Source organism: Meles meles, chromosome 7, assembly GCF_922984935.1.
Source record: "Meles meles chromosome 7, mMelMel3.1 paternal haplotype, whole genome shotgun sequence".
Lineage (NCBI taxonomy): Eukaryota > Metazoa > Chordata > Mammalia > Carnivora > Mustelidae > Meles > Meles meles.
This window is the reverse complement of record NC_060072.1, coordinates 69,932,287-69,948,713: the sequence shown is the minus strand read 5'-3', so window position 1 is coordinate 69,948,713 and position 16,427 is coordinate 69,932,287. Positions and strand designations below refer to the sequence as shown.

The 16,427-nt window shown below is 36.8% G+C and overlaps 1 protein-coding gene across 1 annotated transcript in view; it reads right to left on the bottom strand.

The window, feature by feature from the left end:
• DNAI7 (dynein axonemal intermediate chain 7) overlaps positions 1–16,427 on the bottom strand; it is a 62,916-nt gene that overhangs the window by 35,226 nt on the left and 11,263 nt on the right. Inside the window, exons 3-7 of the mRNA XM_046011534.1 lie at positions 15,057–15,141; positions 13,329–13,420; positions 10,795–10,896; positions 9,808–9,945; positions 1,131–1,234 (exon numbers count right to left, since the gene is read on the bottom strand). Of these exons, the coding sequence (XP_045867490.1) occupies positions 1,131–1,234; positions 9,808–9,945; positions 10,795–10,896; positions 13,329–13,420; positions 15,057–15,141 (521 nt within the window). The remainder of the gene's footprint in view (positions 1–1,130; positions 1,235–9,807; positions 9,946–10,794; positions 10,897–13,328; positions 13,421–15,056; positions 15,142–16,427) is intronic.

The window sequence follows — 16,427 nt, the reverse complement described above, 5'->3', positions numbered from 1 at the left end:
TTGTCTTCCATCTCTGGCAGGTCCTTCTCTGTTTCCTCTGTATGGCCTTCTTCCTAACCATCCCTTAAATGTTAACATTACTCTCTGCTCTCTATCCAGGCCCTCTTTTTTCTTCCCTCTACATAGTCTTCTTGGATATTATTTTGATGCCATGAATCATAACTCATGTTATCAGGAGTTTTCAACATGAGTTCTGTTTCCTAGGGTGCATTAGGGGGAGAAGAGGCATCCTGGAATAGGTTTTAAGAGGTCCAAAAATGCGCTTACCTATGGTGAGTATATGTAATAAAGTTCGTAAGAGTCTAGGATTCCCCAAAGTTAAGAACTAGTGATCTATTCTCCTCAAAATAGATCTCCAACTCGGATTCTTTTCCAATGCTTTCATACAGTTGTATTTCATATTTCGTAAGTACTCCAAATTCAACAGGTCCAACATTGAATTCATCATTCTTGCAACCCCCCTCACTATCACTCATAAATAAAACAAAACTTGTTTCAGCCTCTATTATTCACCTTCTGAGTAAAAAGACACCAACTAATTCTCTTCTTAAATCTGGGTAGCTAATACAGGGCTATTCATTTTTTTCCTTTTAAAAGTATACAGATTGTTTTTACTCTTCTATATGTAACACATTTTACAATGAAAAAGGTTATATTATTATGTTGTCTCATTAGATTTAAATGACAGGGTATTTTATAGCAAATATCACTTGGAAAATACTTTGTTCCTTCCTGTTACTAAATATCAAAATTAAACCCCAATTCTTTCCACTGTCATATGACCAGTCTTTTCAGAGCTGGGACCAGAACACCTAGGCCTCCTTTGACTTTGGTAATTTTTTCCTAAAACTCACTGCCATACTGACTCAATTAATTTTGATATATTAAAGATTAAGCAGAAGAAGGGATCATGATTTATCACTATCACTATCATTTCTCAGAAAGATGTGATGAGCTGAAAATAACTTGCCTAAGGTAAACAAATAGCAGGTTTGCAATTCAAACCTGGCTGACCTCCTAACATGGGTTTTTTCCAAGTATACCATGCTAGTATGCAACAAGCATGTCCCTGGCCATCATGAGGTGACTTCCCAATGTCTTCTGACCTAAGGTATCACCCATGGGAATACCTTGGATTCTTCTTGAGGTTTGCCCACACATAGAGAGTAACATTTTCATCTTGAATGACTTTTTCCATATTTCCACTGTCCAGATCTGCTAATGTACTAGCCTGCTGTAAGAGAAAAAAGAAAACATTATAAAAGATGAGAGTCCTCATAAACTATGCAACTTAGATGAGATATTTCATCACTTAGGTGTTAGATTCGTTACTTAAAAGAGTAATTTAGGTAAAGGTATCAAAATAACAATAAATTATTTTTAAAAAATTCTCTATTCTCTTAATGATGCAAATGTATTTACTTAATTAAATGTGCTTCACCTTTCCACTCAGTTTCTCTTACTGTGTCTAAGGATTAAAGTTGCTCCTATATTCCCAGGATTATTATTATATTACCCTTTTCAATTTTAACATTATCATGACTTTAACTATACACATGCCTCTTTAGTTGTACAATAAAATGCAGATCATGCTACTGCAAAAGGTAGTCTATTTCTGAGTATTATCAAGTTTAGGAAACAAACTATCCAGTTTATGAAATTCAAATGAGTCAAGTTTTACTAGTCCAATACTTGATATCTAACATGAAACACACAATTTAAGGAAGTTCTTAAGTATGTTTTAATAAGGACTAATATAGCTTGATGCACATTAACTCTCTTAAATGGCTTAACAAATCAATATTGTATGTATTTAGTTGTCACAATATAAAAACTTTGAGGTACTGGAGATTGAATTTATTGCCAATTTTTAAAAAGTAATTGATCCTGCATGCTTCCCCCCACCCCGTGACATTAACTTTTGAAGTGTTCAGGATAGTCTTATAGAACTATTCCACATTGTGAATTTATCTGATTCTTCATAGTATTGCTTAACTTGCTCTTCTGTCCCCTTTATTTTTTGTAACTTCTTTGAAAGTTAGGTCTAGGTAGGTTTAATTATTTTTGGTGAGAAGGCATTGTAGGTTATGCTGTACTCCACGTTGCATCCTGTCAGGAGGCATATGATGTCCCACTGTTAACAATGTGGACTTGATCGCTTGGTTAACGTAGTAAGCATCTCCCAGTTGTGAAGTACACTTTCCCCCAATCTGTAAGTAATCTGTGGTCTAATACTTTGGCACTATGAGAATCATGCGCTCCTCAACTACTTTTCACCTAATTCTTTAAGTGAAAATACCCCTAAAAAAAAAAAAGCCCCTTATCCTTTATTACACTGAGGATTAAAAAAGTGGTGATTTTCTAACTGACAACTCCTTCACCATTTATCAGATGGCATTCTTCTATAAACTGTTCTTTCCCTCCATCCCACTTTCTCACTTGCTTTTCTGGAGTATCACTTTAGACTCACAGATTTTTATTTAGTCAATGGTCTATAATCAATTGTAATTCTTTTTGATATTCAAATAATTTCAAATTTGACCAGAGGGAGTGCCTTAAGTTAGTTCTGTCCCTTTGGATACAATTCCATTAGTCTCTGAGCATTTATTTGCTTTCTAGCACAAGATAACTCATTCTCATCTTTCACTTACCCTGCTCCAGTTCTGGAATCAGCTGTTCACCCCAATTAGACCTGGTTCCATTTTACAGATTAAAAAGAAATCTGGTTCATAGTACTATTTCCATTTCAAATTAAACATTACAATATTTGGGGGCGCCTGGGTGGCTCAGTGGGTTAAGCCGCTGCCTTCGGCTCAGGTCATGATCTCAGGGTCCTGGGATCGAGTCCCGCATCGGGCTCTCTGCTCAGCAGCGAGCCTGCTTCCCTCTCTCTCTCTCTCTGCCTGCCTCTCTGCCTACTTGTGATCTCTCTCTGTCAAATAAATAAAATCTTAAAAAAAAAAAAAAAAAACACATTACAATATTTGGGGCACCTGGGTGGCTCAGTGGGTTAAGCCTCTGCCTTTAGGCTCAGGTCATGATCTCAGGGTCCTGGGATTGAGCCAAACACTGGGGACTCTGCTCAGTGAGGAGTCTGCTTCCCCCTCTCACTCTCCCTCTGTGTGTGCTCTCTCTCTCAAATAAATAAAATCTTAAAGAAAAACAGGACTTTAGCTATATTGATTTTTTAAACTGACTTTTCCATAGCCTTTTAATTAAAAAGATGCTGGATTTTTTTTTTTTGTCATATAGTATAAAATTTTAACTCTTAAAAAGTTAATCGAAATTTATAAGCAAAAAGAAAAAAAAATCACACTTACTCTGAGAAGTATTTCTGTGGCTATGTTAAACTTAAGATGAAGGAGCTCCTGGAGTTCTAGAATTGATCCTTGGTACTGTTTTATATTTTTATCTTCCAAATCATATGGTGGTGTTTCCATTAAAATTAATTTCAATTTCTCAATTAACTATAAAATACAAATGTAAAAACTTACTATAAAAATAATCTCTGACAAATGGTCAAAGAAAAAGTAAAAAGGGAATGTTCTATCACTTTTGAATTGAGGCATACATCATATATCATCAGTAAAACATATACAAATCTTCTCTTATATTCATTGTGTTATTTAAGATCATGGAAAAATTAAAATATTTTCTCCAGAAACTCCATTATAAGAATTCCCAACTATGCGTAAGAGCTTTCATTAGCAAGTTAATAGAGCAGGGGCAGCCTGGATACCTAAGACTATGGAACAGTAGAAATAATGATATAACAACAATGAGGAGGAGGCTGACAAGAAGAGAGTTACTAATATATACTGAATGCTTATGTAGGAGTCCAGGGCAGACCATGCCCAAATGAACCACAAAGGCCCAACACTGATCATTTTGAACTGAAGCTACTTGAGAGTCAACTGGTACAAAGACACTTAGACCTTTTCTGTCCTCCTAAAAGCAGGAAACAAATCTCCCATAGGAAAAATACCATCCCTGTACTAAGAAAAGGCATTTTTTTTTTTTTTAGATTTTATTTATTTATTTGACAGAGAGAGATCACAAGTAGACAGAGAGGCAGGCAGAGAGAGAGAGAGGGAAGCAGGCTCCCCGCTGAGCAGAGAGCCCGATGTGGGACTCGATCCCAGGACCCTGAGATCATGACCTGAGCCGAAGGCAGCGGCTTAACAGACTGAGCCACCCAGGCGCCCCAGAAAAGGCATCTTTATTAACAGTGGCAAGGGCTATCAAGTAGAGAAAACTGTAGAAATAAACCTTGTTACTTTTTTACTAATCTGCTACCTCAGCCCAAATTCTGCCTAGAATTCCTTACTAATTCAAGCTCACAAACACCTGTTTTCCTTATCCTGTAAATGCCTCGCAAATCTATTGTTTCTTTGTCTAAAATGTGCCTGCCTTGGTCATTTTTTTTAAAGATTTTATTTATTTATTTATTTGACAGAGATCACAAGTAGGCAGAGAGGCAGGCGGAGAGAGAGGGGGAAGCAGGCTCCCTGCTGAGCAGAGAGCCCGATGCGATCCGGGGGCTGAATCCCAGGACCCTGGGATAATGACCTGAGCCGAAGGCAGACACTGTAATCCACTGAGCCACCCAGGCGCCCCGCCTTGGTCATTTCTTTGGGTCTCAATTTCATTATTGGGTCTCCATGTGCACATAATAAAACTGTCTTTTTTCTCCCATTAACCTGTCTCATATGAATTGAATTCTCCGTCCAGCTGAAAGACCTTGAAGGGTAGAAGAACTTTCCTTCTACACTTACTACACGCCAGGAACTGTTCTAAATCTTTATACGTATTCATTCTATCTTCATCATAACTCTATGAGCTAGATACTGTTATTGTGCCTATTTCTATAGATAAGGAAACCGAAGTTTCACCTGTAAGGAGTTTGGAAGATCCGACCCCATACTAACAACTAAAAAGCTGAAAAATCAAAAAAAACCCTTCTTTGATCCACAAGAGGGGAAGAAACAGGGCAAACACCCGCCCTCAAGACTGAAGAGATCTAAATTCAGGAGCAAAAGCCACTGCAGAAACCAGTGCCAAGTAAGAACATCTGAACTGTAAATGCCAAATTACTGGAAGCTCAGTCTAGACAACTCTTGAAAGTTAAAAACTCTAGAAGATGGGCGCCTGGGTGGCTCAGTTGTTAAGCGTCTGCCTTTGGCTGGCTCAGATGGTGATCCCAGCGTCCTGGGATCCCTCCCCATCCATATCTGGCTCCCTGCTCAGCGAGGAGCCTGTTTCTCCCTTCCAGCTCCCTGGTGTTTGTGGTCCCTCTCTCACTATCTCTCTCTGTCATAAATAAATAAAAAATCTTAAAAACAACAACAACAAAAACAACTCCAGGAGAACACAATCATGAAAGGGAGAGGGCCCCTAATATTTTTAGACTTACCTCCAAACGCTCCACCAGGTTCTCATAACAACTATGGGAGCAAAATCCCCTCCTATATCTAGCAGGGGGAGGGGAAAAGGAATGCTTTTGAACTACACCAGAGTACTCGGTTCTTAACAAAGCCTGATCTCAAAGGAAATTAATTAGAGCCTAATCTGCAGGAATTTTATCAGAGCCTAACTCACCTGGGGGAAAGAAAATACACAACTCCCGCTGGCTCTAGCCATTCCCTCCCACCTAAAAGGGAATAAAAAAAATTAAAGACAATTGTGAAGTTCTCCTATACAGAGATGCAGAGACACAGGTTTTACTGAAAGACTGAGACTTAATTTCAGGACTGTAGGATTCTTCCCCTCTCTCTACCTTATCTCATAGTCACATTACTAAAGGCCTGTTTATAGCAGCTCCTTTCACCCAGTACATCATGTTGAACTATCAGGAGAAAATTACAAGTCATACCAAAAGGCAAAACCCATAATTTGAAAAGACAAAGCAAGCATCAGAACCACACATGGCAGGGAAGTTGGAATGATCAGACCACGAATTTAAAACAACTATGATTAATATGCTAAGGACTCTATTGGATAAAACAGACTGCATCCATGAATAGATGGGCAATGTAAAGGAGAGAGATGGAAATTGTAAGAAAGAACCAGAAAGAAATGCTAGATCAAAGGATACTGTAACAGGAACGGAGAATGCCTTTGGTGGGCTTATTGGTAGACTGGACTCAGCTGAGGGAAGAATCTCTGAGCCAGAGGACACAGCAATAGAATCCCTGAAAACCAAACGGCAAAGACAACAAAAACCTAAAAAAACAATGTAAAAAGATAGAACAAAATATCGTGGGACCGTGGGACAACTACAAAGGGTGTCACATATACATAATGGGGATACTGGAAGGAGAAAAAAAGAGAGAAAGGAACAGAAGAAATATTTGACATAATAATAACTGAGAATTTCCCAAAATTAATGTCTGATGCTAAACCACAGGTTCAGGAAGCTCAGAGAACACCAAGCAGGATAAATGCCCTAAAAAACAACACTTAGGCATATCATTTCCAAACTACAGAAAAAGCAAAGATAAAGAAAAAATCCCCACAGAAGTCAGAGGGAAAAAAACCTTACCTTTAGAGGAACAAAAATCAAGAACTGCATTTAACATCTCAGAAACCATGCAAGTAGGGAGCCTGGGTAACTCAGGCAGGTAAAAATTTGCCTTTGGCTCAGGTCATGATCTCAACGTCCTGGGATCAAGCCTCACATCCAGCTTCCTGTTTCTCCCTCTCCCTCTGCCTGCCACACCCCCTGCTTGTGCTCTCCCTCTCTGTCAAATAAAATCTTTTTTTAAAAAATCAAGCAAGCAAGAAGAGAGCGGAGATATTTATAGTGTTGGGAGAAACTGAGGCACAGCAAGATCAAGGAACAATTAGTAAGTGGCAGGATTTAGTTCTGAACACTGACACATAATAAACACCTCACACATTCCAAATTAAGGGAGGCAGCTCAGTGGCAGTATGGACTCAAGCCAGAATGCAGGACTTCAATCCTAGCCACTTCTCATTAACAGTGTGATCTTGGGCAAGTTATAGAACATCTTCGTGCCTCTGTGCATCACTGTGCCTTCTTCCTTTGTGAAATGGGAATAATAGTGCCTACCTCATAGGGTTATTATAAGAATTCAGAAAGTTACTATTTCTAAAGCCTGGCGTAGTATTATTTAAGAGCTTGCCAAATAAATAAATTTGATCATTTGGAACTTGATGTTTACCGTGGCATCAATGCTATCCAATTCTTTTCTGTTCCTCATGTGCTGCCTGCTTTAGTTTCCTAGTGCTATGATCATGCTCTTCTGTCTCCTGCTTTTTTTAAGTGTTTTTTTTTTAAGAATTTATCAGAGAGAGGGAGAGAGACAGAGAGAGTGCAGCAGGGGAAGCGGCTGGCAGAGGGAGAAACAGCTCCTCACTGCACAAGAAGTCCGATGCAGAACTCGATCCCAGTACCCTGGGATCATGACCTGAGCTGAAGGCAGACACTTACCCGACAGCCACACGGGCATCCCCTTCTATCTCCTCTTTTTTTACTTATCTTTTCCTCATTTTCCCTACTATTTGTTATTTCCACTTCTGTAACCCACTCTCACATTAGATTTCACTTCCAGCTCATCGCTGATGAACTCTACTACTTCCGCTACTTCCCACTCTCTCCCAGGTCTTACAGAGCAACAGGTTCCAAGACCAGCATCATGCCACGGCAACGTGGCAGAGAGGGTGTGCAATGGCAAGAAGACCTCACTGTGTACGGGAGGCTCCATGGAAAGTCAGAGTAAGACCCATCTGAAGTATCATAGGAGACTCTAAGCATGTCACAGTCTCTCTCTCTTTCTATGTAAAATGGGTCTCATAAGTGTGTCCAGATCAAATTAGGCAATGCATGTTACAAACTTAACAGAATCTGGAGTTACTCTATAACAACATGTAGAAGAAGGAAACCACACTGACAAAAAAAACACAAAAGGTGGTGAGGAACTGTAACAAAAAGCATTAGAGGATAAAAGGACCAAGAGCAGTGAATTCCTTCCAGTTTCAACTATTTCGTAGGTGTGTCTAGTGTGGATTTTTCTATTCATCCTAACTTGGGATTCGTTGGTTTCTTAAATCTGAGGGTTTGTATCTTCTCTCAATTCTGGAAAAATGTCAGCCATTTTCTCTTTGACTATTGTCATTCCTCATTCTTCTGCATCTCCTTCTGGTACTCCTTTTCAATGTATTTTAGCCTCTTTTCCTCTATCATACATGTCTATTAATTGCTCATTCATATTTTCCATCTCTTTATCTCTCTGTTATATTCTGGTAAATTCTCCCAATTGACTTTGTTTTTTTTTTTAAGATTTATTTATTTATTTATTTGACAGAGATCACAAGTAGGCAGAGAGGCAGGCAGAGAGAGAGGAGGAAGCAGGCTCCCCGCTGAGCAGAAAGCCCGATGCAGGACTCGATCCCAGGACCCTGAGATCATGACCTGAGCCGAAGGCAGAGGCTTTAACCCACTGAGCCACCCAGGCGCCCCATCCCAATCAACTTCTGATTCATTTGTGATTAAGAATCATTTTCTTGTTCCCCTTCTCTAAGCTAAAGATGAGCCAAACAAGTTCTTATCATTTCCTTTTGCAAAGCAGATATTTTCTCTTTTATCCACAATAACTTTTGGAGGCTCCCAGTCATATAAGGCATCTTTGATTCAACTTGCCACCTTTCACATACTCTAGGCATTGCCTCCTGACCTGCTTTAAACCAAGGCTAACCCAAGACTTAACAGAGAGGAAAGCCTCTGGAGAAGTGGCTTCTCTGTGAAGCCACTGATTTTGAGACTTGCCTACTTCTCTGAATTGTTTTATGGCCTCCAAGACTTTCCCTTACTTTGTTTTGAACTTGGCAATGAATTTTTTAAAATATTTATTTATTGGGGTGCCTGGGTGGCTCAGATGGTTAAGCGTTTGCTTTCGGCTCAGGTCACGATCTCCAGGTCCTGGGATCAAGCCCCAGGTCAGGCTCCCAGCTCAGCCGGGAGTCTGCTTCTCCCTCTTCCTCTGCCTCTCCCCCTGCTGGTGCTCTCTCTCTCTCTAATGAATAAAATCTTAAAAAAAATTATGTATTTATTTATTTATTTGAGAGAGTGAGAGAGACAGCATGGGAAAGAGAGCACTAGAGTGGGGAAAGGAACAGAAGGAGAGAATCTTCAAGTAGACTCCCTGCTGGGCACAGAGCAGAGGACGTGGGACTCAATCTTAGGATCCCTAAGATCATGACCTGAGCCAAAACCAAGTCAGACACTTAACCGACTTACCCACCCAGGTAATTTTTAATATCATTAAAAAAAATTTTTTTAGCACTTTTAAGTGCATCATAAAGTGGAAGTTCCTCAGGGTAGTCTGTCCATCCTATTTGCCAAAGTAGAAAGTACAATATTCTTACTCGTCTTTATACTTTCATGCCTTCAAGAGTAAGTGCCTGGCACATAGTTAACACTGAAAAACATCTGTAGTGAACATAGAATAGTGGAAAATTTCAACTCAGGATAAAATCATATACTTTTCCCCCAAGTTATCTACATATATGGATGCAACCTGATTTTTTTTTTCCCTGCTTGGATTAGACACACAAAATGTTTCACATTTATGTCATGATGATCTTATCTAAGGTGGCAAAAATAAAAGTAAAAATAGGAATTGTAGAAATTTAAAAAAAAATGAAAAGATTAGCAAATAATTTTCTCCATAACCAAGCAAGTTGGCAAGTACTATGGTTATTCAATTTATTCCTATTTTGGAGTCAATATCAGACAATTTGTAATTTAAATAATTCAAAATTATAGAATAATATTTCAGCACCTACATTTAGCACTAGTTTACTTTTTGCAATCACTTCCTCAAGAGTCTCATTTGTTTCTTCTTTCCACAGGCTAATGAAAGTATTAATTTCTGGGGATATTGAAGGATCAGGACTCCCATCACATTGAATGTAGTGTTTCCACTGTGAAATAAAAATGTCTGAAGTTTTATTTTTTAAAAATAAAAATGTTTGAAAATTCAAAGATTAAATAACTTTTTTCAAAGTATCAGTTCTCATAATCTAGTTTTTCCAATTTAGGCAAAAAACATTATGACTTCAACTGCTTATTTGAGATATCTCTAAAATAACAAAATTCTTTTCATCAAAATGATTTAAAAGTTTCCGTAATTCAAATAAATAGCAATTCTAGTATTTGTCACATTTAAAAACAGTATTTATGAGTTGATTTTGTTTTGCTTTCCTCTCTAATCATATAACTTCCTATACTTAGAAAAGCCAACATGGGATAATTTCTACTTTTCAGATTGTTACTAGTTGTTAATAATCATTGGCATTTTAGTATGAGTTCTTCCATTTATTCTGTAGTACATGCAAATTCTGCATTTGTAATCATATTATCCTTAACAATTTTTTGCTTAAATTTATACCACCATTATCTTTTGCCATATTATTAGTTGTTCCTTTTTCTCTGGATAATAATTTTTACTGTTTCCAAAGTTATGCTCTTTTGAGCAACACTAGATTCCTTTAAACTCAATATTTTCTATTTTAATTTAGGATAATTTCCTTGTATAGATTCCCCCAAATTAAACCAGAGTCAAAAGATCTAAAAATGTCAAGGGTCTTACTACTGACAAATAGTTTTCTACAAAGCTATGTGAATTTACTTTGCCACGTGGGATATGAGAGATTTGTCAGATTACAGATGTATTACAGACAAACTCTAAGTCTGGGGAAGATTAAAAAGGATATCTATAACTCCCTCTTGTGGTACAAAAGTATTAGTTCACACACATAAATCGGTCTTACCTGAGAAAGCAATCTAGTATCTCGTTTCAATTTCTCTGCTTCAGGAAAACACCCTTCTAATAAACAAAGTTCTTCAAGTTCTTCATTTCTCCTTTCTAGATCCTATTACGTGGGGATAAATACATTGGCCAGCTCTTAAATTTTAGCTTTATGTTTCTTAAGTAGCATCTATACTTTACTGACAAAATATTTAGTTTAAAAATGAACATTAAAGTTAATTTGAGTGTAACTGGCATTTTCCAAAAGGGTTCATCTGAAACAGTGGTTTGTGAATGATCTGTGGACTCAGGTGGGTCCCTAAGACTCTGGGGATCTGTGAAGTCAAATCTGCCCTCATAATAATACTAAAACAGTAACTGCCTTTTCTGTAGTGTATACATTTGCACTAATGGCACAAAATGGTACAAAATTGCTGGTGCCTCAGCACAAATCAAGTCACAGGCTGTACTAGCGGTCACATACTTTGAGGGAGAGAGGTGGGAAACAGCCAGTTTCACATAAGAATAATGTGATAAAGTGAAAATTATTAATTTTATTAAATTTGAACTCATTAGTATATATCTTTTGTTATTCTATGTGGATAAAATGGGAAGTATGCATAAAGCAATTCTGCTACATATAAAAGGACAAGGCTGTCTTGAGAAATAAATACTTGTCCAATTATTAGAGTATTTTGGCAGACACTCAAAAATGAATGAGTAGAGCGTTTTAATTCCAGGAAACAACTATAAGTATTTGTTACCAGTGATAAAATTCAAGTTTTCAAATAAAAATAAAATAAATTAAAAAATAAAAAATAAAATGAAATAAAATAAAAATAAAAATTCAAAATTTAAAGGGGTGTCAGGGTGGCTCAGTCAGGTGAGTGTCCGACTCTTGGTTTCGGCTCAGGTCATGATCTCGGGTCGTGGGATCAGGTCGTACATTGTGGGGCTCTGTGCTCAGTGGAGAGTCTGCTTGAGATTCTCTCTTTCCCTCCCCCTTGGTGCTTCCTCCCTGCTCTCTCTCTCAAATAAATGAATCTTTAAGGAAAAAAATTCGAATTTTAAGAAAACTTGTACCTACCACTGTTTGACATTTTCTCCCTAAAAAACCTTTTTGATTTGATTGGAGATGACAGTAGTGCGTGCGATTTTTGGTAATGAATAATAAAAATGGGTCAATATTTGGAAGGAAATAATTCAGTAAATGCAATTCTTCTAAGCAATCAATCATGATATTGCAAAATCATACATGGATATAAGATCTATTTAAAGGGTAAGATAAATCAGTGTTTTAGTGTAACAAAGCATGAAAAGTTCATTAATATGATTTCAGATTCCATACTGAGAAACTATGACACTGAGTTTTGGCATAGTATCAAAAAGAATATTCACAATTAACTGAATAGCTTTAACAATATTCCTCCTTTTTCCAACTATGAATTTGTGTGAGGCCAGATGTTTCTTCAAAACAACACACTGAAACAGAATACTGAAGTCGATATGAGAATCCAGCTGTCTTTTGTTAAGTCTGACATCAAAGAGATATTAAAAACATAAACAATGTCACTTATTTCCCTAATTTGAAAAATATATATAATGTGTGGTGATGGATGTTAGAGTATTGTAATAATCTTTTCACAATATATATAAATACTGGGTCACTATGTTGTATACCTAAAACTAATATAATTTTATATATGAATTATAAATCAATAATATATATATAATTATAGGTGTTTTCTTTTTAAAAATGTTAATATATTTACTTATTTTTACTAATGTTTATTTCTAACAATATTTAATCTATTAATATAATGTATCTTACAATTTCTCAGCTTAAATTTCTAATACGGTAAATATTGATAGATAAAACCCACATAAATCTCCTTGGGGGTCTTTAATTTTTAACTTATAAGGTTTCTCCTCAAATCAAAATATTTAAGAATTATTGATCTGAAAAATTCTGGTGAAAAAGAGAAGTAAAACTAAAACGGGAGAGGTAGAATTTGAGATTGGGGGGTGGGGGGGTGTCCCTGTTTAATCATCTATAAAACAGACTGAGAAAAAGAACTTAATGCTTACAAGCAAGGGTTCTGAAGCAAGGCTATTTATGTCTAAGTCCTGGCTCCGCTGTTTGCTTTCCTTATTCCTCAATTTCCTTATCTGTGAAATGTGGGTAATAATTTCACTAACTTTCTGGTAGAATTTAATGAGTTAAACGAGTTTTTATAGGCCTAAAACCTATACCACTACCATTAGTGGTAGGTATGGGGGAGAGCGACTTTACATGGCCAAAAGCATCTGATAGCCACATAATTTGTCTTCATTCATAAACATTATTAGGGATGCCTGGGTGGTTCAGTTGCTTAAGCATCTGCCTTTGGCTCAGGTCATGATCCCAGAGTCTTTGGATTGAACCCTGCATCAATCTCCTTGCTCAGTGGAGAGCCTGCTTCTCCCTCTGCCTGCCACTCCCTCTGCTCATGCACTCTCTCTCTCCAACAAATAAATCAAATCTTTAAAAAAATAACATTACTAATGTTTATATACTTTTGCTTCAAGTTGATGCCATTTTTCTTTCTCAATCCGCTGTATTTCAAGCCTTTCCATTTCTTCTTTTTCATATTTAACACGGGCTTCCTCTAAAGAACCAAAAAAAAAAAAAATCTTTTCTCAGTGATTAAATCAATCTATTTTTAAGCCGTTAAAATTACTTAAAATATTTTCAAGATGTAAGGGTGGTGGAATATTTTATAGAAGTCACAACCATATCATGTGGTAGAAATAAGATGAATGCTAGATTTTTTTCAAAAAACATGACTCAAACTTTCTGGCCAAGAAAATACAACTATAATGATATTTCTCTTCCCCCCCAAAGTTTACAGAAATCTAATAATAATTTTAACCAAGAAAAAGTGACAGATTGATAGAGGTAAAATCTTCAGATTTCCATAAGTTTGTGACATCTACATCATCAGAACCAACTACCCTAATCTTCTCTTGCTTTCATTATTAAAAAATATATGAGGGGCGCTTGGGTGGCTCAGTTGGTTGAGCGGCTGCCTTCAGCTCAGGTCATGATCCCGGGGTCCTGGGATCGAGCCCCACATCGGGCTCTCTGCCCAGTGGAGAGCCTGTTTCTCCCTCTCCCTCTGCCTGCCTCTCTACCTACTTGTGTTCTGTCTGTCAAATAAATAAATAAAATCTTTAAAAAAATATGAAATGTATGTTGAAGAATATGAGTTTAATCCAGTTTTTAAAAACTTTCCCCAAGATCTAGATTCTGATAGTGTACTCTTATCAAGAGCCACCTAAGAAGGATTTATTATGATTACACATAAAAAATCAACATGGAACCTGAGGACAGACGTTTAAAACCTGAATTTGAATCCACACATGTTCTCAATGCTAAAAGCTACAACCACTTGAACTATTCAGATTTTTAAAATCACTTTTTGGCATTTTTAAAATAACTGATATTTTTATGAATTTATAACTTTTTTTTTTACAAATGAAAATTCATAAAATTTGGCAAATAAACATTATTAAACTATAAGAACTTGGGCTGCTCTGTACATTTCTTGTTAGTGTCTACTTCCCATATTTAATGAATGTATCAGAATTCTTACTGTACAGTTGGCACCAATGCCTCTGATTTCATCAGTAAGTATAAAGACTTCAAGATTGGTTTGCCAGAGTTAGCAAATAAAAATACAGCACGCTCATTTGAAATTGAATTTCAGATAAAGGAACTGCCTTTTTTTTTTAAGGTATGTTCCATATTGCATGAAGCAAATTATCCCAAATTATCCACTGTTTATCTGAAATTCAAATTTAACTGGGCATTCTGTATTTTATCTGGCAACTCTCCTTCAAGATATATCTGAAAGTGACTGGTATGTACTAACAGAACTTTCTGGGTACCCTTTAAACAGCAGAAATTTATTACAAAACAGATGAGATTTGGGCGCCTGGATGGCTCAGTTGGTTAAGTGACTGCCTTTGGCTCAGGTCATGGTCCTGGAGTCCCCCGATTGAGTCCTGCATTGGGCTCCCAGCTCCACAGGGAGTCTGCTTCTCCCTCTGACCTTTTCCTCTCTCATGCTCTCTCTCTCTCCCAAATAAATAAAATCTTAAAAAAAAACCAAAAACCTGATGAGATTTGAAAAATTGAAGAATTTTGAAAATTCTTTTAAAAGATATTGGCTGGAATGTAGAAATACCAACCTACTGTTATATTCCCTGCATATGAAAATAGTAACACTGTGTATTTTGTACCTTCCTCTTTTTGCCGTCTTTCCTCCTCCTCTTGTAGCTGCTTTAATCGTTCAGCTTTGGTGATTTTCCTCTTCTTCTTGCCAGACTTAAATGTCACAACATTAAAAAAAGCTATAAACATGCATCCAAATTACTTTTAAACACATATCCCTCAAATAGTAATTATGAAAAACACTTTTGCTTTCATGAATCCAGTCTTTCATTCATTCAAGTAAGTCTCTATTATGTATAAAGCCTTGACCCAATGCACTGAGGACAAAGTATGGAAGCAAGTAAGAAAAATAAGCATAAAATTTGTCAAAGGCAATAGTGACAGTGCCAATTTACTATACAATTAATGCTATGCAATTAATATGCAATTTACATAATTTTCTCATTCCTAGTTTCCACATCTTTAAAATGGTGCTACATAAGACCTCATTTTGGGGTGCCTGGGTAGCTCAGTCAGTTGAATGTCTGACTCTTGATTTCAGCTCAGGTCATGATCCCAGGGCTGTGAGTTGAGCCCTGCATTGGGTTCTGTGCTCAGCGCAGTGTCTGCTTCAAATTCTCTCTCTCTCTTCCTCCCCTCACTCACGCATATTCTCTGTCTCTCAAATAAATAAATAAAATCTTTTTTAAAAAGACCTCATTTTATTTTTTAAGAATTAAAATAAAATATTATATGTAAAATAGATGTAAATGGATATATAAAATATATGTAAAAATAGTTCTAATATTATTACATGTCTATAATGATTAAAAATACTTCATAGAGCAGGCAGGATTTAAATTTTAAATTTGTGCCCAAAAGATTTTAACATTCAGATATGAGGGGAAGGTATCTCAAGAGGGAAATGCAAGCAATGAGATATGAAGATGGGATGGCACTGGAAAGGCCAACAAGTTCATGGGCCCTGGGGAGATTCCAAGAAAAGGTAATAGAAATGAAAATGGAAAAAAAGGCTTGAGTCTATGCTATAGAAGTTGGACATTATTCTAAAAAAGTACAAACTCCCTAAAAGTTTTTGAGAAGGGCTGTGGCTATTAACAATATAATTTTGAAAACTAACTTTGTATTGGGAAAAAAATGATTATGAAGAGGATACTATTTGGGTGACTATTAAGAGAAGTTACTAGGGGTGCCTGTGTGGCTCAGTGGGTTAAAGCCTCTGCCTTCGGCTCAGGTCATGATCCCAGAGTCCTGGGATCGAGCAGTGCATAGGGCTCTCTGCTCAGCAGGGAGCCTGCTTCCTCCTCTCTCTGCCTGCCTCTCTGCCTACTTGTTATCTCTCTGTCAAATAAATATATAAAATCTTTTTTTAAAAAAGAGAGAAGTTACTAAAACTAAATCATAACAATGTAATAAACACAGGAGAATGGATCCAATAC